This window comes from Cottoperca gobio, chromosome 8 (assembly GCF_900634415.1).
Source record: "Cottoperca gobio chromosome 8, fCotGob3.1, whole genome shotgun sequence".
Lineage (NCBI taxonomy): Eukaryota > Metazoa > Chordata > Actinopteri > Perciformes > Bovichtidae > Cottoperca > Cottoperca gobio.
In genome coordinates, this window is record NC_041362.1 from 6,003,020 (window position 1) to 6,029,289 (window position 26,270).

The following is a 26,270-nucleotide window of genomic DNA, read 5'->3' on the forward strand; positions in this document are numbered from 1 at the left end:
GAGAGAGGGAGAGGGGAGGGAGAGGAGAAGAAGACAGCGTCGGCGGCGGCTCTGCAGTGGAATACGCTGTTATTTGAGGGAAGGTGAGAGCTCGCGGAGTACCCGACCAGCGCGTGTTGAGCAAGATGTGTTTCAGGACTTGATCACAGCATAATAAAATAAAGGTAAGTCTCTCATCACTCACTGTTTCTAACGATGACATCCACACAGAGAGTTGAAATGTAGATTCACGAGCTCTGATTCTGTTGTTTGTCTGGCGTGTGTTTGTGCGCGCGCGTCCGGACAGTTTGTGCATTTTGTTCCACGCGCAACAAACTACTAAATGCGTTGGAATGGAAATACGCATTTATGACCTGATACGATGTGTGAACTGTGTATATAATATACTGTGTGTATTCCGGTGCAGGCCTCCCCACAGACTGCATGGCTCATATCCAGGAATTACATGTATGACGAGTCAGACGTGTGTGAGAGAAAATTGGGGAAATAAATTGATTTGCATTATCTGATTTGGTCCGTATGTACAATTACAACTTTTCTTATATTCTCGTCTTTTGTTTATTCTTTTTGTTTTTTTTATCTTTGTTTGTCAATACAAGTTAATCTAACCTTGGCGATAAGAGGAGCATCCACTGTAGCACAAGCTGTTGACAGGGCTTAATATTTGATCCGGTTAACGCGCAGCTTTCACTCAAATATACTCAATTAAACCGCCCTAATCGGACCCTTTTGCAGTGTTAATTTGTGTATTTGGGTTCAGTTCCCCTCGCTGGTCCCCGCTGATGACCCTAGATTCGGAGGAAAATGCGCAGGCACCTTGCGGCTTATTCGCGGTGGGTTAAACTCTGAGTCAGAGCCTGGGGCCCCTCCGGCTGAGAACAAGGAGCAGATAGATTAGGACTGATGAATGAAGATCTACTGCCTCTATCTGCAACACAATGATACGGTTATGAGAGGATTTGAATGCTAATGTGCAGTGTTTCAGAGCAATCCGAACGGGCTGGGACTGGCGGGAGGAGATTGCTGGCAGTGTGTGTGCTGTGGACCAGCTGGATGATCTCCTGAGTTTTATGATAGAGAGAATAAGTTATTAATGGGGTGTTGGAAGGTGAAATGGGGCACTGGGGCAGGATTAGACAAGAAAGGGAGGGGGGATTGTAATGTTGAGCTGTATGTATGGCATCTAATAAGGAAGGATTGGGGGGTAATGCACTGAAAGACCCCTCCAACACTGCACGTTTTTGCAGATTTGCTTGTGAGGAAGGAAAAAGATAAAGAAGAATTTAATAGAAATTTTGTAAGAGTACTGTAAGACATCTTTATTCCACACATCACTGTCAGATGGCCGGTGTCATTTTAAATATGTTGTAATCCCCACAGGCCGAATAATCACTTCTGTTTTGCTGCTTGCATTTTATGTCCCGTGATTTTTATTCATTTACCCATATTACATTTAACGTTTACCTGTAAACTTCTACACGATCGTTTCTCAACCGTCAAGAATGACCATGACACATACCATTTATGAGTCCTTGCTTCACAGCTTATTCTTTCCATTAGATACAAAATAGGCCTACAGAAGTAAAACTTTAAGAGGATGGTGAGTTTTTATGTTCCCTGTAAAGCTAATCATGAACTGTATGCAACAGCACCAGTCACTGCACGGCTTCATGAGAGGCTTGTCACATGATATCACATTTAAAGGCAAGGACCTCGAGCTCAGGGCAGCGCTTCAAAAATATCAAGATGTCTCACTGCTGCAAAAGTGATGCCAAAATGTCAGTGAAATTTGTTCGTCTTGAACTTTGTCGCTGCCATCCTCCCACTCCCCAACCAAAGAGCTACCTAAGCAGAAACACATTCAAAGTGGGCCAGTTTCCTAAAAGGCAGCCATTTATGAGAATGCTGCCACTCAAAAGAAACACAACAAAATGGTCTATTCAGCCTTTGTGATGTGTTTTTTTTATGGATGGGGGGATGTGAATGCCTACAAGCTTCGTTCTTGGGAATTTGGTGGCAGAGAAAACCAGCGACAAGCTGTACTGAATTAGTAAAGTCCTGGATGCAGAGGGAAAATATTGCTCAACTTTGGTCAACTGTCCTTTAAATCCTGAAGGATCAAAGTCATGACACCTCTTGACCTAATTTGTATGTGAAAAAATTGAGCAATGCCATGATTCACAAGGAAAGGTTAACACAGATTAGTCATTGGGATGCTGGTGGAATGTTTTATTCAGGTTCTTCTCTCCTTAAGGATTCTGCAACGGTAACAGGCTCCACGTTTAGATTGTTGCACTGGTGGCTTCAAGCTCCTCGTTGGGGTCGATCACAGGAAAGACATTTGGCAAATTTAAATAAATTCTTAAGTTTGCCCTGTAAAAAAGTTTAAATCATCGAGCCTCCTTTCGACATATACAACAGGTCTTTTTATTACTCGGCAGCTGAGCTGAAGAAGAAACCAAGAAAGGATATCCTGATATCCAGTTCGACCAATTCTACTAATGTTAGCTGTCAACCGTTAATTTGAACACATAGTCACATGTGTCCCACGAAACTCTTTCCTGTCTCGCAAATCAAGCACCGGCTGAGCGATTCCAGTCATTTGAGGAATCAGGCCAGGCTGCTCTTTCATTTCCGAGGCACACCACTTATGCATGGCCGATGAGCTTGATGAAAACAAGCAAGCAGGTTAACAGGGACATGGTAAATTACACCTGCACACCTGGCCTAGAGGGAAGGTGTGACTTTGAGATAATGCTCAGCCCCCCCATTGCTCCAGCGCTGTTGGAATTGGGAAGCCATTGCGGATTATTTCCAGAGGAGATGTGGAAAAGTAACAGCAAATCCTCTCAAAACAAACACACGGGGTGGGAAAGGGCACGAGAGGAGTCCAGCATATAAATGATTACCCCCTAAAATATTTCCCAATGTCAACTATATGTGCATCACTTGAAGCCAAGATTCTTTTAATCTGGTTTAAGTGTTGTCTGCCTTTCCTCGTCCCCTTACTGTACCTAAAAAGACAAAGGACTGCATTAATGCTGAGGGATGTCTCTGCTGCTACATTAGAATGCAAAGACAGTAACAGTTGCCCTAAATTTGGTGTCTGTGTGAGTGTGTGTTTGTGTTGTGTTTGTGTTTGTGCATGCTTGTATGTTTATGCACAAACACTCATTTCTGTGTATGGGAGAGCAGGAGAGAGACAGAGATTATAGATGACACTAAAACTGCTCTAATCAGGGCAAGCTGGTCGGCGATCTCTTCACAGGGCAGGGGTGTCGTTGATTGATGGCTGCAAGACTTGCTGATGTACACATGTTGAAGGATGAAGGGAGAGTCGCTGATCAGCCACGAGAGGCTGAAAATTGTGGGAACAACCTCCGGCTGTCCCTTAATAATGCAGCACTACGAGCCCCCATCTGAGACACTGGGATCATATCACACATGTCGCTGCCGGTCGCCACGTGCTCACTCAATGCCTGACCTGGGGACAGACATCTGAGATTCTGTTTTTGCGCATGATATGGTACAATTTGAATCTCAGTTACCAGGGGGCTGGCGTTGCATGAGAACTGACCCATCCATAGCGGAAATGTTAAGCTGTCTATGATGGCGCGGTGGATATAATTCGCTATGATTGGTTTGATTGAGTCTCCCGCCCAGGCCTGGGTGTTGGCCCTTTGGGGATCATGATGACTGTCCGGGCATTAATTATTGAATAATAGTTGGAAGAATGGCAATGGTTAATGACACAAAATGAATGCCATAATCCATTGAATTGATATAATTAGAAATAGTGAGATTTCCCCCGAGGAATATATTCTCATCATGACCTAAAGTGGAGAGGGATGCCTGAAAAATGGACTGAGGCGATTCCCTTCCACTCCCTCCTCATGAGTTTGTGAATGCGCCGTGGGAGAGCTGTCTGGCGGTGCTCGGCCAAATATCTGATCATGCGTTTTTGAAGATGGTCAAAAGTAGCTGCCCGCTCGCGAGTCATCAGTAACTCGAGAGACTGAAACAGTCGGGGTGCTTTATGCTGTTTGAAGTGAGCTGGCTAGAGCGGTCAGCCGTGCGTGTCTGATATTGAGTTTGGCAAAGAGAAGCGATATTATCTTCTCCTGGTTAGATTAAGTATTAGTAAATGTGATTGGGTAATGATGGCGGTCAGGCCTCAGTGACCACCTTGCTTTGCAGCCACTGCCGGCTTGGCTGCATCTAGGCACAGAGTCTTGAGGGAGTTTGTTTCGGGTCAGTGATGGCATAAGAGCTCAATACAGCATTGCAGAGTCTGGCTGGGTCCTTTCCTCTGTCTGCCTCACTGACTGGCTGCGCTGGCTGGAGGCACAACAGTAGTGGCATGCTGATGATGATGACAGTATAAATATTGATGAAGTAGATGGCAAGAAACAGATAGCAGTAAACATGAAATTATAACCCTGATGACCAAAGTGTGAACAGTTTCTTTTTTTTTTTTTTACATCTCCTTGTTGTTTTTTTCACTCCTTGTGATTCAAGCACAGACAGGTTTGGTTTCCACAGCGCTCTGAGAGATCACGATGAGACGCCTGGAGGGAAGCGTGGGCACACTGTTGCACAGGATGACACGTAATCAAACGTCCTTTTTGGATCTGGTTGGAGGTTGTCATATTTTTAGGGGCAGCAATGGTGATGTCATAGTGAGATGGTGGCTCCAGAAGAGGGCGATGAGACAATCATCGTCCCTGGAGGCCGCTAAGAGCCACCGAGGAGGTAGTTAATGAAGCTAGGCGCCATCGCTGTGATGAATCACAGATTCGGGTGTATGGTTAGGACGATTACTCTCGGTGCCATCACGTGAACCCGTACATGCCTTCACTGTTTGTTTTCCCATTCCCTGGACTCTCCGCGGTATATGTAGAGTGTTGACTCAGTTGTACTAGTTTATTTATATATTTTGCCCCTCTTGCACTTTTCTCTTGTGGTAGCTTTGGATTGGGTGGTGCAGCAGTGAGGTGCCATGGCTCAAATTTCCCTGTGTGGACTATTGCAACCATTGCGGTTAACTGGTGTTGCATGGTGTACGATTTGCCTTTACCAAAGTGAGTCCCAATTTGATCTAGTCACTGAGAAAGTTGGAAACCATAAATCTTCTTTGGAGCATTAAGAGCCAATGTTCCTCTCCGCTGTGTGACTGTGGTGACCTATGTCTAATAATACATCAAACTGACCTGCGGATAACAATTGTTTTGTCAGTTATCAGTCGTCGCTTCGCTCACAAAAGTTGTCATTTGGAAGTTTTGTGAGGCAAGAGCAGATTCGACCCAGGAACTTTCCCATCACACCGCAGGGTTTACTGAACTGATGCCCCGCTTTGGGAGCTGCTGAGCAGGGCCGCGGACGCCCCGAGCCCCCGCCGACGTGACGGAGACACGCAAGATGGTGAGTGGTTACTATGGCAGGTTACTATGGCAACCTCAGGTCTCTGTGAGAGCTTCCATTTCGCACAGCGTGGGAGAGAGCGAAGGAGAGAGAGAGAGGGGAGGAGAGAAGAACCCGCAGAGAGGAGAAGGGTGGAGAAATCAGCAGAGGAGGTGAAGTGTGGAAATAAACAAGCCTTAGGTGTAAGAACGGAAAGGTGGCAAAGTGAGGAGCAGACGCGGAGGAGAAAGGAGGGATGGAAGGGATTGTAAGAGGAGACGAGTGTAGAGGAGAAGAAGTGACGGAGAGGTGTGAGTGATGGGGTGAGACTGAGGTGTGAGAGAAGCAGATCGAAGGGCAGGGAAGACGATCACGTGGCCGTTACACCAGATCTGCACTGGAATCTTTCAGCACTACTTTGTAATCATTCTGGTGCTGCACAGTGTGTTTCCACTCTGCATCTCTCCTTTTCTTTCCTCTCCCTCACCTCTCTAAATTTAGTTGGCAAAGTGTTCGGCTGCGAGAGACATTGTGTCAGTCTTGGTGACTGGTCTCCATGGAGACGTCCATCAGTCAGTCCGTGTCAGTGTTTCGTGGTCAAAGCCTTATCGTGTTTGTCAGTGTGAGTGTTTATCTGTCTGTGTATTAGTCAGTGTGTCACTCATAGAGAAGGCTGGGGCGAGGCCTGACTGGATTGGGCCAAGAAGTGTGTTGCTTATCACGCATGCATGCACACGTTGTTTGTTTGTTTTTAAAAAGACATAAAACCGTAAGGTGCCGTGTACAGTCATTGAGCTGGAGATGCACAGACAGATGGACACATAATTAAAGCGTATCCACCTCTGCTCCACATGTTGCACCACACTGTCTGAATGTTTATTCCCCTTTTTTTTTTTACCTCTGAAATCCTAATTAAACACCGAGCCGCGTTAGAGTGTGAGATCTGTTGCTGTACGCTGCAGATTAATGCTGATGTTGCACAACCTTTTCTTCTGCATATCTTTTAATGTTATCTTGTCTATTCAGACATTCACAACATTATGTTACTGATTCATTACAACGTCATTTATAATATTATACTGTTGTCTTTGCAATACCTCTGTGTTTCACATTTGTTCGCGTGTCTTTTTCTAAAATGAGTAGCGTGACGGGAGGCCACAGTTCCACTTGTGCAATCCTACGTTGATGACCTTGACCTTGAGTAGTAAACTTATACTTGCAATGACTTATTCTGATCACAAACAAGTGTGTTTCTACTGTGCTCAGGTGGAGCGGTTAGGTTGAGTGTGTGTTCTTGATGGAAGTGAGAGAGTCTTGACTTAGTGTTACCTTTAAAAGCGACGCCTGTTAACTCCAAAGTGTTGCTGTTGCACAGTGTTGTTGAAACCAAGCAAGTTCCACGCTCCAATTAGAGCATCAGTGAGCTGTGTCCTGGTATGTGGATGTGCAGCACACCAGCCTCCAACTGTTAGATTTATTCTTAATAATAAGAGTGCACACTCTGGGGCTCTGCACCAACTGAATAGTGCAAACTATAAATCCCCTTAAGCAGTGCATTACACACAAACAAACGAACATAAAGGCAGAAGAGGGGGACTCTTATAAAGAATCAAAAGCTTCAAAAGCTTCTTTCAGAGAGTCAAACAAATGTAACTGTATTCTAAAATGGTGCTGAATATTACATTTGGTATAGCACAAACAATGTGTTTTAGTCAAATATTTGTATTTTCAGAGATTGTGTAGAAGTATTTGCAATTGCTGTAACCACCTACAGCCCCATGTTCTTTGTTTGGCTGCAAAATATTCTCCATGCATTAGTTTACATTAATTTCACTATGATATACAAAGATTCCCCCGATATACCAAAAGCATTCAATCAGAGTGAATATATATATTTGTTCTGCCACTTTATTGATTTATGGTAATGCAGTTTCTTTGGAACATATATAACTGACGTGATGATAATTTCACGTACTGATGAGATGCTCTGAAATGTGAGATGTGATAGTTGGCTGCCTAACGACAACAAGCGACAGTATTTCGTCAGACAATCAAAAGCCAGCAGACGCAAATATGTGCTTAGTTAAAAGTAGAATGTGAATTTGACAGCTAACTATTGTTATGCCGCTAATATACTTCAGTATTATCATGAGTGATTGTAGAACAATCGCTTTAATGCATCAATAATCCAAGGAGTGTCAGAGATAGAAAAATACATCTCCAGTTTTATCCAAATGAAAAAGATCTGTGCCTTTAAATGCATCCTGTTGTGTATGTGGAAAAGTCAATGGATTATTTGTGTTTGTAAACAATATATATATATATATATATATATATATATATATATATATATATATATAAGCTTTATCTTTGAACCTGAATCTGGGGAAATGTTTTTTAAATCAACCTACACAATTTATCTCATAAACGTGGCATGTAGACTTAAACACAAATTCCTGCAGCTTGTACTTCCAGACAGAACTTCTATCATGGGATACACACTCTGAATTCAGCATAGACTGACCTCATCACAGAAATGTCACCAAATGCACACACAAACAATCACATGCAGTCAGAGTTGACACGCCACAATTTGACCTCTCCACAGAGAAAGCATACTTTCTCTCTCTCGTGCTTTCTCCTGAGCACAAAAAAAAAGGAAAGTGAGGGCAGCATGAAACACAAAAATGCTGAACCAAGTCCTCCTCTCCAAAACAGCTGGGAGCAACAAACGCTCGGCTCAGAAACACTGGGAAACGGTTTTAGAGCAACCCAAAAATTGTGCAGTTTACATTGCTTTGTAAATGGCTGAGAGACATTTTGATTAGCTGCTGGCTTTGGCTTCCTCCTCAGCACACAGGAATTGAGTGTATCAACACACTTAACAACCTTAAATACGGATTAATTGTTCACAAAATCGGCGTCCTGACCAGGCTGCGCCACTGAACGGACAGTAATAACTGGATTTTATTTGAAGTTGAAAGCCGGCGTAGTGAATGTGAAGATGTTAACATTAAAAGGACTTTTATCCCAGCATAATGACAAGTGGTGTGAAGCCCCCAGCTAGGGATTTGAACATGTGGGGTAGGTAATGTAATGTCTGTTAATGGGAGTGCTTTAGCAGGGTGATGAACACAGTGACTTTTAATCTGCAGCTCTTGGCCCCTCTGAAGGGGAGGAGGTCCCCGCTCCTGTAGGAGCAATTCTGAATAGATCATGGTTTCTCTCTGCATCCTGCATTCTAATGAGAGCAACGGCGCGTCTTTGGACATTGTGAGTGGGAGGACGAGGTAGGAGACAGATACAGTGCAGAGGGGGCTGCAGTATATCCTATTTGACAAGGATGAGTGGTGATTAAAATGTGGAATGCTGAATGCTCCGGTTTAAGAAACCTCATCAGGCTGTTGTGCTGTTTTCTAAAAATAAGCACTTATTGTGATATTGCTCCAATAACCGAACCGAACAGTTTGTTGAAGCAAAAAAAAAAAACACATAAAATTGGTAAGAGTGTAAAGGCATCTGAGGCTGCATGTCCCGTCATGAGATGACATTAAGAAGCTTAATAAGTGAACAGGGTGGAAACGAGGAGGAGTTTCTGTCTAATTAATAGTTTATCACACAATCGTAAGCTCTATTGACCTTCTGTACATCCAGTTGAGGAGTACAAAATGAGAGATTAGCTCAACTGGTAACGAGGCATTATAAAACATTAAAAGTGCATTTACTACATATTTATTACAACAGGAACATGGTATAATGAAACCAATGTGAGGGGAATAACTTGACTTCTGAAGTTTGTGATAATGATGATTATGTTTTAAGGAACTATTTATAAGCGTATGATCTTCTTAAAACCCATTATAATGCAATTTAATGCGGGTATTTTCAGGTAAATGGGAATTTTGTTGCTATAATTGGACATATTTCCATCCAAAACTGATGAAAAATACCCACAATTGTGCGAAATATGTGATTTTCTTTTGTTACGAGTAATAAACTGTTCAAAATGTCTTTAGAAAATGTTTAAGATTTCCAGGATCTGCATCAAAATGTAATAATAGCTATTTGCTCTTTCAACCAAATTGAATTTGTAAAGCTTCAACTTTATTCTCCTGAAAATAGTTAACAATCACCTGTTTTATCCACAGCCTAAAACAATTACCTACCCAAAATAGAATTGTGTGTTTGTTTTAATTATAATTAATATTTTACTGTTTTGTTTTGTATGCACTCCTGTTAGAAAATTAGCAAATGTGCTTTCAGACGATATAGCCCAAATAAGATAACAGGCTCGTATACTGCAAATGAATAAACAATTTGATTGTGACTTTACAGTGTTCCCTATACTTCACAAGGTTTCATAAGATTGCATATCTGTGCCTTGCAGTGAAACATATCTCAGGATGCAGATAAACTAAGTTTCATGTTTGTCAGTGGGACATTACATCCTTGCAGATACATATTTCTCCTTCGACCTGATTCAGCTTTTGATACTGCAGGCTTATTTCATCAGTCATAATAAGGAACCGCACTTGAACCGAAATCCCCCCCACTCCCATATCCTAGTTTGTCCCACTGCAATGTACCAGCCACTACATGGTATCAGATATCAAACACACAGATTGAGTCAATCGGTAGGCTCTACATACATTTATACTTGGGAAATCACTGTGTGCAATAGGAGAAGAAAGTAATCAATAACAAGTACAATAGTGGTGTTTTCACCTGAATCTGGTAGCGTGCTGGCATTACACACTCCTGTCCTTAAATCCCTGTCAAGGGGGGAGTTATCGACTGGCATCATTGATTCACCTGTACTAACATCTAACGTCTGAACGTGTGTGCGTGCGTGCGTGCGTGCGTGCGTGCGTGTGTGCGTGTGTGAGTGTCAGGGCTTTATTCACCAGCAAGGCCAGTGCTCATCCAGCTTTCTTTCAGTGCCATGGGGTGGGAGGATAAACACTGTGGAGGAGGCTGACAGAGGAGACAGAGGGAGGGAAATGTGGGGCTTCCTCTCTCCCATCAACCACAATACGACACAGCGGAGTCCCCCCCACCGCCCATTTAAAAACTATTCACAAGCACCTTCTGTCATAAACCCCGTGTTCCCACCCCCATCTCCTCTACAAGATCATTAAAAAGAGAAAACCCTCTGCGTGACTCGGCTACCTCTGCAGAATAAAACTGCTTTTTTTTTTTTTGGGTTTTCCATTAAATTAGGGCTTCTGTGTCCTGATGCAGAGTTTTCCTTTTCATTTTTTAAAAGCCCCCTGGTCTTTCATCCCAAAGTCAATTTTGCCTGGCGGTTAGTCAAATGCTTTAAATGTTTATAAGTGTCTGTGAAGAGTGTAAGCTTTAAGTGTGATAGACTACCATGGGACCAGGACAGGGCTGAGTGTGAAGGAAAAATGAGGCTAGATGAGCAGACGGGGCTGAAATGTAATGCTGGATGGGTTATCATGGGCTGATTATGGTGAAACTGTGTCTATAGCAGGATGAATATTGAAGGTTGCTGAAACAAATGAAATAATAATATCTAAATTATTCAACTTTTTTTTTTTTGCTTAGGTGGCACAGTTTATATTTAGTTTAGCCTCTGTGTACTGTGTTATTCAGCATCAGCTGCTTTTTTCTCTGGTTGGGAAAAACCAGATATTGCAGGCTGAGTGAGGAAGGCCTGCCAAATGAAAATTTAGTGGTTGTTTTATGTTAACTAGCAGACACTGAGGGTAGCATATTAGCATTGATTTATCATATCCTAAATGTGTCTGCTTCTTATGAGCTGTGCAGCATGGAGATCACACTTGTGATAGAGCAGCTCCTCTTCGGCCCTGAAAGGCCTGGAGAAATTAACGTCTGGGAAAGCGAAAGACCTCACTGCAGCCTCTTACTTGATTGTATTGTGGTCCGTCATATTCCCTTCTAATAAGAAGCAGTGAGATGAGACTAATTTGGTTTGACGCTTTGTGTTCAAATGCAGTTCACTAGAGGGGACAGCTTCTTTGGAAATCTGAATCACTTTAAGAAATTATGATTGAGCTGATGTGGTATTTAGAGGACGTTTGTCTGCTGGTCAAATGACTTTTAAATGTCCATGCCTCCCTGGTAGACTGTTGGATGTCAAACACTTTAGCGTTCACTACTGTATTTTAAGAGAAAGTAAGACTGAGCTTTGATTCTTAGGAGATGGTGGAGACCAAACCATAGCGTTAAAGAACTTGGACTTACGTTTGCAATGTAACCATAAACACGACTGAAGGAATGATAATGTTGATCCACATCTACTGGATGTGTAGATAGGTTTGCTGACGTTCACCATATCAACTAAAATGGCGATAATAAACCTATGTTATGTAGCTTAGTTTTAATCCTTAGCTCCATTGTAAACATTCACTGAGCTACTGCATGTTGAGAGAAAGATTCAGCATTATGCAAAGTGAGAAAACGTTATTATTATTATGTTCAGTGCAAATCCAAACTGAAAGTAGCCTCTGATTCAAAACCTGTATGTTTAATTACATTTGAATAAAATCAATAATATATATATATCTATATATAGATATATACATACCTTCTATCGCTCACATAGTGTATACAACTGGATAGGCCAGGTACACAGTGAAATGACCATAAGCCCCAAAAGATGTGTTGTAGTCGTACAAATGGAGTTCAAAAGAATCTCCACAAAGAGGGAGGATGATCCCCCCGAGACTTTGCCCCCTAGTGATGCTTCAAGGCGCCAAGACTGTCAGTTTGTGAGGAGACATCCTCTCTTCGCTGTTGGCATTCATACTGAAGTGGGAAAGGGTTGGAGAGAACAAGGCAGGAGGTGGATCTGGGTTCTTACTCTTGCCCTCTTCATCACCCCCGCTACACTAACTTGCTGCCAGTTGTAACCAATTAGACCACAAGCATTGTTCCTATTTACAGACATCTTGTGTGCTGCAAATTCTGCGAGACTGTTTCTGAATCGTTTTTTATTGGTATCTGTTATTGATGCTGTTTAGATCGAAGGAGCCAATTTTCCTCAGAGTTTTATTTTCCTCAGGGTGGTAAAGCCTCAATTACATTAGAATACGGGGCACTAAACCTCACTGAAACACAAGAACATAACTGCTTTCTGTGGAATTGAATAATTGAAATGAGCCCAGATTAAGATCTTCATATTGTTGTTGATCAATATTGATATTGTCCATCAGAGCAGACATGGATCAATGCTAGCTGAATTGTAATAAAAACGTGAATTGATTAAATTGATTCAGTAAATTGACAGCTGACACGAAACACCATGTCTAGTACATATAAGAGCAGTATCAGCAGCTGTGGTACAGTAAACTTGCTGTTTGGGATAAAATCTGTCTTGGTTATTATTTTAAATTACTTCCTTGTCCCAGAAATTGGGGTGTGTGAGAACAGATTTTCCACTGTCTTAAAGCCTCACAGGCACAACCCTGATTGCCGAGATGTCACCGCGATCAGGAAAGGTCATGGCTCTATTCCCTCCGCACACAACCGACATGATGAGCTTTTCTCTTTCTTTTTTCTTTTTTTCTCGTTGGCTGCATGGGCTGCCATCTTGGTGTGTGCCGAGTCATTATTGATGTGCCTCCACGCTGATGTGCAGACAGGACACCGGAGAGAAAGAGCGCACTCCTGTCTGTTCGAATGGCCGCTTGTTCGACTGTCAGCACATCTTTCTGGTTATCTCTGCGCCTAAATCTCATTCTTTGTATCCGTTAGAAAAGTGTCTGCTGCACAGTCCAGTTATTGTCGTTATACTAGACCGATGATAACTTGCTTCTATTGGAGAAAGAAGCAAAATCCCTACTTCTTTTCCCAACCCTCCCCTCTTACATCATGGCTCTGTGGTCACAGGTAGAGATGTACAGGAGGATCAAATTTATTAACTCAATTACCCAACCTTTAGAGGCTGACATAAATCTTTATGAAGTAAAAGTCCCAGGATACATTGCATTGCAGCTTGGATCAAAAACATGAAGATAGGGGTCTTTTAACCTCTTCAACCCAATGAAGCCTTTGGCAAGTGAAGCATACAGGGCAACCAAGCATTGCTCAGATGCAAGAAAAAAACTTGATTTTAAATTCCACCGAGATCCAAAACATATCAAATATGTCAGACTGAATTACAGTGAAGTACTGTAAGTGTGAAATGTTGCACGGGGAATCTAGATTTCTTTATTTGATGGAATCATGCAGCTTTAAAAGATTGGTCTTGAATTTTAATATTTGATAGAACAGAGACTATACTGTATATGTAATGCTGTCCAACAGAGTAGGAACATGTTTTATTTAACTTTGAAGCTACTCTTTGAAGCTCAAGGGAAAGTTTAAGAGGAATTCTGGGTCGACAATTAAAAGGGGAAAAAAAAATCATGAATTATATATATATCTTTAAACATTATACATTTAAAGGATTTTACTAGTAGTTTAGCATGTTTTATCCCACCCACTACCAATTATTTATACATTACATTCCAACTAACCATGTCATTTGAATGTTTCAAGAATCCATTTATTTCAGAAACACATTTACCTGTTTGAGTTGCAGTACAGTGTGTAGTCCGTCCCAGTGTCGACAATCTGAGCTTGCAAATCACAAATCCGTGATGATGTAACTCGAATAAGTAAATGCAGACTTGATGTCCACTGTGATGGAATACACAACAACGTTTATTTTCATATGAGAATTCATTTTTAAACCGAACACGAATGAAAAATAATGAATGCCTGGAGCTCTAGGGGGAAAAAAGTAATCTAAAAGTTTTAAACTGCATAACGTTCATTGGATGTTTTTAGTTCAATCTTAAATATTTAAATATTTGTGTTAAATAAGCGACATTTCAACGTTAGACTCCATTCAGATATGTATTAAGATAAACAGCATGAAAAATACTTGTGTGGTCTTTCCAAAAAAAAAATCAACTGCTTCATTACTTAAATATGCACATGTGCTTAGTTTTAAAAGTGTAACTCCTGCTGGAAGTTGTCCCTTACTTTATTGAAGTTAATCAGTAGGCTTCATGAAAATGTATCGATCCATTTCTAAACTAGTTGTTATGTCACAAAATCATGTTTATATTTACATTTTTAAACTGAGATTTAAGGTGAGTATAGATCTATATGAAAACAGGCTTCTTGTGTCGAACTCTGCACATACAACCCTAACCCTAACTTGTTGTGTAGTAAAAGGCTGATTTAGAAAACAGGCTGTCAGGGCCTTGAAGGAGCTAAAAACACTGGTATAGCCCTTTAATTACAATTTTACTTTTTAAATAAAATGTATTTGTTTTAGTTGCCAGAATGTCAGTGTACTTACTTTTTATTCTAGCACTTAATTATCACTCAGGAGAGATGACCCTGACCTTTGCACTGGTGATTTGTGGGTACTTGTCATTTGTGGCGACACACAGGACAAATTAAAGTGTATTCACCTTCACTGTAAATCATCATCGTCAGAGCTAGAAACAATAATGCGGCCGGCTGTAATGCCGCCTCATGGTTTTTTTTGCAGTGTTGATGTCATTCATACTCATGTTTGGTTCGTGCCTTTTGTATATGAGTGTGTATAGGGTGCTAATGACGGAGGAGGAAGCGGAGGAGAGGGGTTGATGTGGAATTGGTGGGATACAGCTGGACTGAGTGGGAGACTGTGGTGAATAGGTAACCATGGTAACTCTGTTGGCTAAGATTTGAATGCAGAGAGAGCAAAAGGGGGAAAGGAAGCTGCAGTGTGCTTGTGTGCAGTGGAAAGAGAATGAGGGGGGGGGGGGTAAGGGTTAACATGCATCAGAAAGATAAACTTTCATCAAACTGCGAGGTCAATACAGCGTTTACCCCCACCATTGGACATGGGCGGTGGGAGGGGGGGGGGGGGGCGCATGGAAGTCCAGAAAATAAGTAGTAGTAGGGAGGAAGGAGGTGTAAGGCAGCTGGGAGGGGAGAAGGGGGGGGGGGGGAGTTTGCAGAGAGGAAGAGAGTGTTCCTACTTTTATAGAAGGAGATGGGAGATCGGGGGAGGAAAGGGAAATAGAGAACGGAAGAAGAGCGAGAGGATGAGGAGGGACAGTTACAGGTAGAGACTATTGTAACATGTGGATAGTGACAGCAGTGAGGCAGAATACAATCAACCAGCCTCTAACCAGCTGTCAGCTCCAACTAGTCTCAGTCTCCTCTATGGACTCTCGCTCACCACCTCAGCCCAACATCTGAGCTACCACCTTAACCTCAGCCTCAGCTTCCACCGGCTCACTTTTTTTGTTGTTGTTGCACCTTTCGACTCTGCTTAGATGCTGTCTACCTGAAATAGCACTGGCACTTAGTTCAAGCTGGTAAGAAAAAAAATAAAGGTGGCTGGAAATTAAAATACATAAAAAGGTGAGAGTCGATCCAAAAATAACACTTGAGTGCCTCTTTATCTGCTGGTGCCGCCATCTGTGTTGAGATACGGATGAGGAGCAGTTGCAGGGCATCACAAACCGCCGTTCCCGATGACGGTTGCACTGTTGCCTGATTTTGCAGTCGCAGTCGTCGTCCCACTATGCTCCAAGATGCTGCTGCCGATATGATTTATCATAGTGTCCTTGTGTGTGTGTTTTAATGTCATTGAACTACTGCGTACGCATTATTGATCAATCTCGCCCCCACCCACACATTCAGCCCCACCTCTCCTCCTTCTCCCTCTCTCTCCTCCTCTACATCTCCACCTGTTTCATATTCCTCCCTCTGTATTGTCTTTTGCCTCCATCTCTCCATCGCTCCATGTTTTATGCGTCTCTGTGTTGTCATTCCCCTCCCTCCATCTCTGTCTGTTTTATATTCATCTCTCTATTGAGCCCCCTCCCCCCCCCCCCCCCCCCCCCTCTCTCTCTCTCTCAGTGAGAGATTATTAATATTAATGTATCTCTTCTTCTCTCCCTACCTATTTCTCCTATTCCACTTTCTTTTACTACTGATCTCTTTTCTGCTCTTCCCACTATTTATACCTCTCTCTGGGTCTTGATCCCTCATCATCCCTTTCACTCAACCTTCCCTCCATCTGTCTCCATCTCCATCTCTTTCTTTCTCTCTCTCTCTTTCTCTGGTCCGCTCTGCTCTCTGCAGCTGTTCAGTATTCATCTATTACTGTAGTGTTGATAATTCCCTTCTCTGCCTGCAGCCATACAGTCATCTATCAGATTAATAATCCTTCTCCCCTTCTCATTCTCTGTCTCTGTCTCTTCCCCCCTGTCTCCTTTCTTACTGCCAAGTAAGGATGCTCAACGTGTCAAATGAGTTTGCGTGTCAAAGTCCCATCATTACAACCATCATCATTAATAACTGTATCTAGATTGCTGGATGCCCTTATTAAGGTTAGTCAGGTCTAAATAACCTGCAGAGGGAAGGAGAGGCTCTCTGCCTCTTCAGGCTGGTTGAGCCTGACTTGAGCTGGCCATCTATTAGTGTTAATGTAGACTGCACCATTCACTACCATTCTTCAGCCCCTGGAGCATGCAATGCTGTGCTCGCACAGGAATGGAATTAGCATTTTCGTCCCGCCACTGCGTCGATGCTACCACAAAAAAAAGTGCCACTGCTTACTTCAGTCTCTTATTGTTTTCCAGGTTTGGGACTTGCTTTGATGAGTATGATTTTGCTGAAAGTTGCTTAGAAAAGCATGTTCAAACATCAGTATATTGGCGTATTGTAATTGTTATACCTCAGTCTAATTAACGTTAACAAATGAGACCATTGCTGAGATGACTGGAAGCCTCTATATCACACCAGGGGTGTTATTAATGGTTCTCAAACTCAAGACCACATGTCTCATAAACCCTGTTGCTTCCTGTCACAGAGGAAGTTCTCTTTTCTTTCACTCCTTCCATCATCTGCTATTACAAACACGTGTTCATTTGCCCTCTAATCCAACAATCCAACATTGTTTCACACTTTGTAAACAGGGAATTTTAGTTTTAAACCCAGAAGTATTTGAGCCATGGGTTTCCTCATTAGTGCTTCTCCCCCAGAGAGTTTTTGATTGATGCAGAAAATATGTTTTGTTTAGGAGTGCAAAGATCATGTTGACTATATAACTAATCGATTAATTAAAAAAACTTCTGATAATGAAAATAATTCCAATATTTTTTATGTTTACGCTCCCTAATAATGTTGGCTTTACTGTTTCCTTGTGATTGTGCTCAATTGTTTATTATACCAATGTTTAAAAAATGGATATCTTTCTGACTCATTCATGTTTACATGCTCAATGCAGTCAAGTAAAGAAAGAAACACAATGTCGTCCTACTTTTCATCGCAAGTTTCCATATTTCTGTACTACCTCCTTGAACCATTAATTACAGAAATCGGCTTCCACCTGCCCTGGGTGTAAGGATTTGATTTCTGACAAAATGTCTGCTCAGGGATTATATGGGATTTGATATGAGCAGTAACACAGAAGTTCTAATGCTTCTCAAAGATTTTTTGACAATCCCTCCCATGATAAGCTATACTGTAGATGTCTACCTAGTATTTGTTCTATTCACTCTCTGTTGGTGGAACCACAAAGCGCAGTCCGTGTTCTGTCTCTAATATCTGCTCTCTCTCTCTCTCTCTCTCTCTCTCTCTCTCTCTCTCTCTCTCTCACTCTCACACTCTCTTTTTGTCTCTCTCTCTTTTGTTCTTTCACAGTAACTCCTGGGTTCTTCTCACTTCACAAAGAGCTTCACTCAAATCCCCAGACAACACGAGAAAAAAAGGGAATAACATCTGTTTATCTGCATATTTCTATGTTCAAAAAGCAAGAAGAAAAAATACAGAGATTGGCAGAGGACAAAAAACATCTCAGAGGATGCGGAATTAGAAAGAACAAATTGCCACTGGAGGACCAAAGGCAAAATAAACATTTTCTTGCGAATCCACAAGCGTGGAGTCACCTCACCTGTACCTTCGGATTAAAGAGCAGGGTCATGTCCCAGTTGCCATGCGCATCGCCACGCTGACCTGCCTTTCCGGCCCTTCCCCCTTCCTCTTTCTATTGGTCCAGCTGCTACTGCGGCTCCTCCTCCCTGGGCCGGAGTTGGTGGGAGCCGCCTCTTCCTGCCCCTCCCTCTGCACCTGCTCCAACCAGGCCAGCCGAGTCATCTGCACCAGGCAAAATCTGGATGAGGTACCTGAAAGCATATCAGTCAACACACGATACCTCAACTTGCAGGAGAACTCGATACAGGTAAATAATGGCTCACGGGAAGTCACTCATCAGGTCAAATCATGTCATGTCAGTGTTGATTTGTGTTGTGCATGTCAAACACGATGCTTTGCATGAACGTCATAACAAACGTTTTGTATATAAATATCACAGAGGCACATAATATACAGATGTTGCTCTACCAACAAACTCATCTTTTAGTTCCCAAAAATAAAGAAATGTATAATATGTATCACTGTGGGTTGCAACAAGTAATATATTAATAATGGTTGTTCATTTATTTTTATTCCCCCAACTGCTGGTTGTTCCTCATATAATGATGACCAACTGGATCATGGTTCACACCATAAGTAAAAACACACATTTTATCATTTCAGTACATATTGACACATCAGTTATTGACTTTCATCTATTATCATTGTTGCTGTTTATATAGTTATTATTGAAGAGACAAATCCTAGATAGCAGATTTAAGGAGCACACATACGCAACTAAATTCACACAGAGACATATGTTACATGTGTCATTAACACTTGCATTTTATTTGTGTCCATATTCAAAGGGAACATTTCCATTGCAGCCAGTTGTGGATGTTTGGATTAACTTGTTGATGCAGGTTTTCTCTTGGAAACTTTAGTTCTGAGAAAAGACAGAAACGTCAACGGCAATAATGGTAGAAAAAAAGCACTTAAGCTTCAGCTGAACGGAGGGAATATTTTATGAATTGAAAGGCAAGGCATATTTTCATGACACCGTTCTGCCTTTTGTATGCATTACCAATTTATCTAGAGTCCCTAGACAGCGTTATGTGGCTTTACAGCTGCGAGGGAAGATCATTTAACCACAGACCATCGATACAAAGCACATGAATCTCTACATTTATAAACAGAGTTGGTTGATTTTTCTCCTTGCAGCAGCATTTGTTGCAGTGCTTTGTTCTTTTGAGATTTTAAATTCATTTCCACTACATTTTATCTACTCTAATGAAAAGTGACGAGTATCAAAAACATTGTTAAAATTGTCCAGTGCATCTTTCATCATGTGCGTTGGACAGAGCACTCTGAGGCCCCCTATTCCTCGTAGAAAATATCTTATGAAAGATTATGTGATGTTAACAGAGCATAAATGGAACATTATGCCGCATGATTTGGTATGTGAGGTTTGAAGAGCTGCTGTTCACATGAAAGACAAATTAAAGAAATAATAAGGATATTCGTTGTGTTGTATCCTGCAGCCCCACTTGAAATGATTAAAAATCTAAAAATGTTTTAACACCTGAAGGCATCCTAGATTCTCTGGCTTATTTTTTCCTTCACTGAGTACCCTGAGAGTAAAGCCTTGACAGCTCCCACCCCCTCTTAACATCTCCGCCCCTCCCTCTCTCCTTCTTTGCCTATCCCCCCCCCCCCCCTCACCCCCACGCTCCTGCTCTACATACAGAGGAGGCAATGGCCTGTATTCGTGTGTCTTACAGAGGGCTTTGGCCACACAAATCTCAAACAATCAGAGAATTAAGAGGCTTTTAGTCTCGCTCACTTGCTGTGTGTCTTTGCCTTTTCGCCAACTGAGCTCCCGTTGGGCCGCACCGATGACAGTGTGTGCTGTCCACGGCCCAGTAGCGCCCACTGTTTCAGAATGATGTGTCGCTACAGAAAAACATCTCGCAAAAATATTTAGACAGTTTTAAAAATGTGTTCACATAGTTTCATAGTTTTGTCTTCCGTGGTGATTTGTGGGGAAGCTTCATGTGAATAGTCCAACACTGATAATCAGCTAATTATCAAGGGATTATAATGTGGCAGTAGAAAGTCTCACTGAAACGACAGTGTGAAAAGCACTTTAGTGCCTGGAGCAGGCACTGAAATAAGGTCAAGAATAGGACAGGGCGTACAGTAGGTTTATCCTAGTGCTTCATGAAGAAATCAAGTGTTTAACATGCACTTTTGTTTGTTGAATATAAGCATTGAACTACAAATAAAGTGTGAGAATCTTTCACCATCAGTAGCCCACAAGCTGTGCCGCGCCATGATCGTAGGTCTCAGAATTTATTGTGGTGGTGAAACTCTGAGCTAAGGGACAAGACTGCTCGTTAGCAGGTTAGAGTTAGGGATATGGGTTTTAGCGTAAAGCCGTTATTCTCAAGTGAGTAAGTAAATAAAATTAATTTAGTATAGCACCTTTCATAGAACAATATCACAAAGTGCTTTACAAGAATAAACATGATTAAAAATAAGACCATAAAAACAGTAAAAGAAACAAACAATAAATCTTAAGCAACAACAAACCTTAAATACACACATAATTAATGAATTACAAACACTAGACAGCATGGAGAGAGACAAGGCCAGTTTAAACAAATGGGTCTTTAGCTGCTTTTTGAAGGTGTCAACAGAGACCGCAGATCAAATGTCTGTAGGCAGAGTCTTTTACAGTGTCAGAGCCACAACTTCAAATGCATGGTCACCTCTTGTTTTCAGTCAATCTCAGGGGACTACCAGTAAGCCCTGGTCAGAAGACCTAAGTGACCTCCTGATGATGTAAGAATGGAGCAGGTCAGAGATGTACTCAGATGCCTCACCATGCAGGGCTATATATGTGATAACATGAACTTTAAAATTAATCCTGAACTCTGGACCCTTTGTAGGCGGTTCAGGGAAAGCTTATTGAGACAGTACAACTCTCAGTCCATCATCTGATGCATATTGTTTTATTGATAACATAGAATCTCCAATATGGAGTCCAGGCTGACCCTTGGAACCAAAATGCAGGCTGTAAGACGCATATGTTTAACTCGCTGGTGTCCCTGCAGTCAATGGAAAGCCCACAGGCAGCAGCAATAATCACTAGGGTGGAAAGGTCAGCTGTTACCATTATAGGCAGAACAATGAATTATTCATATGTACACAGTTTATTTATTTAAACATGCATTTAGCCATATTTGTGCCTGTGAATCATTAATTGACAATGTTGTTTTTTTGTTTTGTAATGTTTTGCTCATCCATACCATCTAAAATGAATAAATGATGTATCAGTATTAGAGTATTTAGTTTGTCATTAAAACAGCAAAGAGTCAACTTCAGAATGTTCACAATTTATGGTCCACTTTTTTACTTTATCCAAAACCTTCCTTTGTCAAATGTAACCACACAAACAAACACTTAAACATATGTTTGTTATCTACATAAATCATTATACATGCTGTATATTAACTTCATTATTATCTGTCCCTCCAGGTTATCAAGTCAGACACTTTCAAGCACTTGAGGCACCTTGAGATTCTCCAGCTCTCTAAGAATCAGATCCGTCAGATTGAAGTCGGAGCATTCAATGGCCTCCCCAACCTCAACACACTGGAGCTCTTCGACAACCGCCTCACACTGGTGCCATCACATGCCTTTGAGTACCTCAGCAAGCTGCGGGAGCTGTGGCTGCGCAACAACCCCATTGAAACTCTACCAGGCTATGCCTTCCACCGTGTGCCCTCGCTTAGGCGCCTGGACCTCGGTGAGCTCAAGAAGTTGGATTTCATCTCTGACGCAGCCTTTGTTGGCCTCATCAATCTACGCTACCTTAACCTGGGCATGTGTGGGCTAAAGGACATTCCCAAACTGACAGCCCTCGTGCGTTTGGAGGAGCTGGAGCTGTCAGGAAACCGACTGGAGATTATCCGACCAGGTTCCTTCCAGGGCCTGGTGTCCCTCCGCAAGCTGTGGCTTATGCACTCACAGGTGTCCGTCATTGAGCGCAACGCCTTTGATGACCTAAAAAGCCTGGAAGAGCTAAACCTGTCCCATAACTCCCTGCACTCCTTGCCTCATGACCTCTTCACGCCCCTTCACCAGCTGGAGAGGGTACACCTTAACCATAACCCCTGGATCTGCAACTGTGACGTCCTTTGGCTTAGTTGGTGGTTGAAAGAGACGGTGCCCAGCAACACCACCTGCTGTGCGCGCTGCCATGCTCCCCCATTCTTAAAAGGCAAGTACATTGGAGAGCTTGACCAGAGCCACTTCACCTGCTATGCACCAGTCATTGTGGAGCCACCTACAGACCTCAATGTCACAGAGGGTATGGCTGCTGAGCTCAAGTGTCGCACAAGCACCTCCACAACATCTGTCAACTGGATCACCCCTAATGGCACTCTAATGACCCATGGCTCTTACCGGGTGCGGATATCCGTCCTGCATGATGGCACACTGAACTTCACGAATGTCACCCTGCGTGACACGGGCCAGTACACCTGCATGGTCACCAATGCTGCTGGCAATACCACGGCAACTGCTGTCCTCAATGTCACCGCTGCTGATGCCAGTGTCAACTACACCTACTTTACAACAGTCACAGTGGAAACAGTGGAGACCCCAGGAGATGAAGACTCTGCATTAGTAGCCACCAATGAGACATATATCCGTGTTCACCCTGGCCCCACGCCCTCGGGCCACCTGTGGCCAGATGGTGTTCCTACCACAGCCTCCTCTCTGTCAGCCGGCTGGTCTTCTTCCTCCCCTCGGGCCACCCGACCCACGTTCACTGTGCCCATCACTGAGCCAGGCTTCTCAGGCCTGGACGATGTGATGAAGACCACCAAGATCATAATTGGCTGCTTCGTAGCCATTACCTTCATGGCAGCGGTGATGTTGGTGGTATTCTACAAGCTGAGAAAGCAGCATCAGCTGCATAAACACCATGGCCCTGCTCGCGCTATCGAGATCATCAATGTGGAGGATGAGCTGGGGGCCGGGGCCAGCGGTCGGGGCAGCGGCATCTCAGGAGGCTCCACGGTGACGCAGAGCGGAAGCAGTGGAATTGGAGGGGGCCAGAGCCTCAGGCTGCACCACCCAGAGATAGTCAACCTGCCAAACCTGGCCCGATCGGAGCATCTCAACCACTACTACAAAACCCATCACTTCAACAACAACATGATGAGCCTGGGCATGGGCACAGGCGTGGGACTCAACAACAACAACAACCCCTCGCCGTGCTCCCAGTCTCAGAACACGTCCATATCCTGTTCCCAGGTTCCAACCAGTGGAGGAACATCCACAGGTGGTCACCCTGCCCTCCCCTATGCCCCTGCCCCAGTTGGGCCTCCACAGTTCTCTGAAAGGCCTTATGGGGAAAAGCCAGAATGAGCCTCTGCTTTTTAAGAGCAGCTCCAAGGAAAATGTGCAAGAGACTCAAATTTGATTAAAAGTGAGAATGGAAGTAAGAGGTAAGAAAGAAGAGATGCTGGTAGAGACAGTGAGACAGAATGAGCCTGTGAGACCAAGTATATGAGATTGATTGTAGCCTACTGTCATCATGGACAGATTCCAGAGAAGATTATATTTCACATAGTCACTGCTTTGTGTTGTCAATCTGTTGACAGAGAGAAGCAGACAGGAAGACTGAAGGAGACAGAGTACGATATCTGATCAACACTAGTCCCACCAATAGCATCCGCACATACTTTTTTTAACTAAATCAGACACAAACATATACAATGTAAACCACAAACATCAGAATCATTCAGTTTCTTGTGCAGCCTGTCTTTGCAAAAGTCCAAGATCAAGCCAACTATTTTCATTTCCGTCCACAATCACAGTGGAAAGCTATGAATAATACACATTCAATGAGCCTCTCTAGGTTTTCAACAGATTGTTTCGTATATTTTCAGACACATTCAGTGTATATATTTGGAAGGAGACATAATATTGGCCATTGAACATGTTGTCAGATTAGTGTTTGGCAGAGACACTGAATAACAAACAATGGTTTGGGTGAGCGGTAGGGTCCCAGGTTTCCAGGAAGCACTAAAACAAAACCGAGAAAGCAAAATTAGAGGATTGCAGCGATTATGTCCAGGACACACGTATCAGTCTAGTACTTCACAGGGAGACAGAACAACAACTATTGTTTTTTCAGGGTGGTTTCACTCTCACTTTTTTCACTTTTTTCCCTTTTACACCTTACTGACTAATGTCTTCTTTGAAGGACGAGAAAAGTGTTTTCTCATGGGAGATGAAAAATATCATGGCATAAAGGACAATGAGAGATAAAAAAAAAAAAATGACTGAAAGTACATATTATATATACCATAAATATATTTTCATTCAAAGAAATAAATTATAAAGAATCTTTATCAAGCTTCTGACTGGAAAAACTACAACGTCTGAAAAATATATTTAAAAAAAGAAGTACACACAGCTGTTGTAGTAGCCCTCCCTTACAACTTTTCCAAACGTGGAACAAGATGGCCGCTCCGACTGTGCTGCATAAGGACACGTGTAGGAGAGTGGCAACCGTTGAGAGGGAGCTAAAACAAAAACCTGGCAAAGTGTCTGAGTGAATTTATTTTGGTCTCGACTTTTTTTGTAGCCACACAAAGTGTTTTCCCTCTCCTGTCGCATTCACATAAACAGGGTCATTGGAGAAGGGAGATCTTTACGCTCTACTGCGAAAAATATGAAATACAACTACAGCTCTCCATCATTTGGTATACAGTGTAGCTATAGGATTAATAATAATGATCATAATGGTAATAATGATAACAAGCTTTAGCTTTATTTGGCATAAAGGTTATTTTATGATGAACACATTTAATGATCAACAATATTTTGCTGTACCTGCTTAAACTTTGCACATGCTAGTTTAGCATGCCCTCAACATTCGGTTTCAACATATAATGTATCGCAATGAAGATATGAAACATTAATTAGTTAACATGTTATCATTATTATCATTCATATGACTATTATTATTACTATTTGTGCCTACAAATAGCTGAGAAGTACTTTTTTTTTCATTTGTATATGACACTGAAGTTGTTTCCATCAATGTATCCTGTTGGACTCCGGCTAATGAATGGAAGTGGGATGGACTCAGCGTGCTACTAAGTGAACTCCACATGCAACAGCAGGAAATAACCTGGCCCTCAAAATGGCTTCCTCAGTCTAGCACTCATTGACTCGTCTGCTCTGATTTCTAAAGCAGTCAGGACCCCTCATGTTACCATGCATTAAAGACAGGACATGAACCTTTGATGAAGACTGCTCCTTTGCAGGGGATTATTTCACAACTGTATCTCAGTGTTATCGTGTATGAGTGGATTTCATGGCAGCAGGGAGCTTAATGGACGACGGGCATTGCCAAGCATTTTTAAAGGTAAGCTAAGCTCGTTCAGTGAGAAGGTGGAGGTGACATACAGTACAGTATACAGTGGTGGGAGAATTTTTTTCTAAAGAAAAAGGACAATTAAATGAAAAAATATAGAACCTTATAGATCTCTTTTAAAAAAAACAAAATTATTATGATAAGTGTTTTTCATTTTGGGTTTTTATCTAGTTTGATTATTTTCTGTTTTTTTAAATCAAGTGATATCTTTATTGTAATATTGTTATTGTTATTATAATTAGCTAATTACACTGGTTATAATTATGAGAGATGTTCTGTTAGCAGAGGTCACTTTGAAAATTAAAAAAACCTGGCACATAAAATGGCAGTTGAAGTCTGTGAAATTTGGTGGCTTTTTTTTGTTTTCCTTTCCATTTTGTTCAAATCAACTTTAATTGTAGTATCACTGTTTGTATCCCTTTGGCTCTGCTTGAGATGAGACATAGCGAATGTGAAATGGTCAGCACTGGGTCCTCTTTTTCTGCACAGGGGGACAGGAAAGGACCTGCTCTGGTTT

General features: G+C 42.2%; 1 protein-coding gene across 1 annotated transcript; it reads left to right on the forward strand.

The window, feature by feature from the left end:
* On the forward strand, positions 1-26,097 carry lrrc4ba (leucine rich repeat containing 4Ba). The gene is given in 4 exon segments (XM_029437258.1): positions 1-164; positions 18,085-18,622; positions 21,835-23,646; positions 23,648-26,097. Coding segments are annotated over 3 exon segments (2,199 nt in total). The 5' UTR covers positions 1-164; positions 18,085-18,376; the 3' UTR covers positions 23,789-26,097.
* The last annotated feature ends 173 nt before the right edge of the window (positions 26,098-26,270 follow it).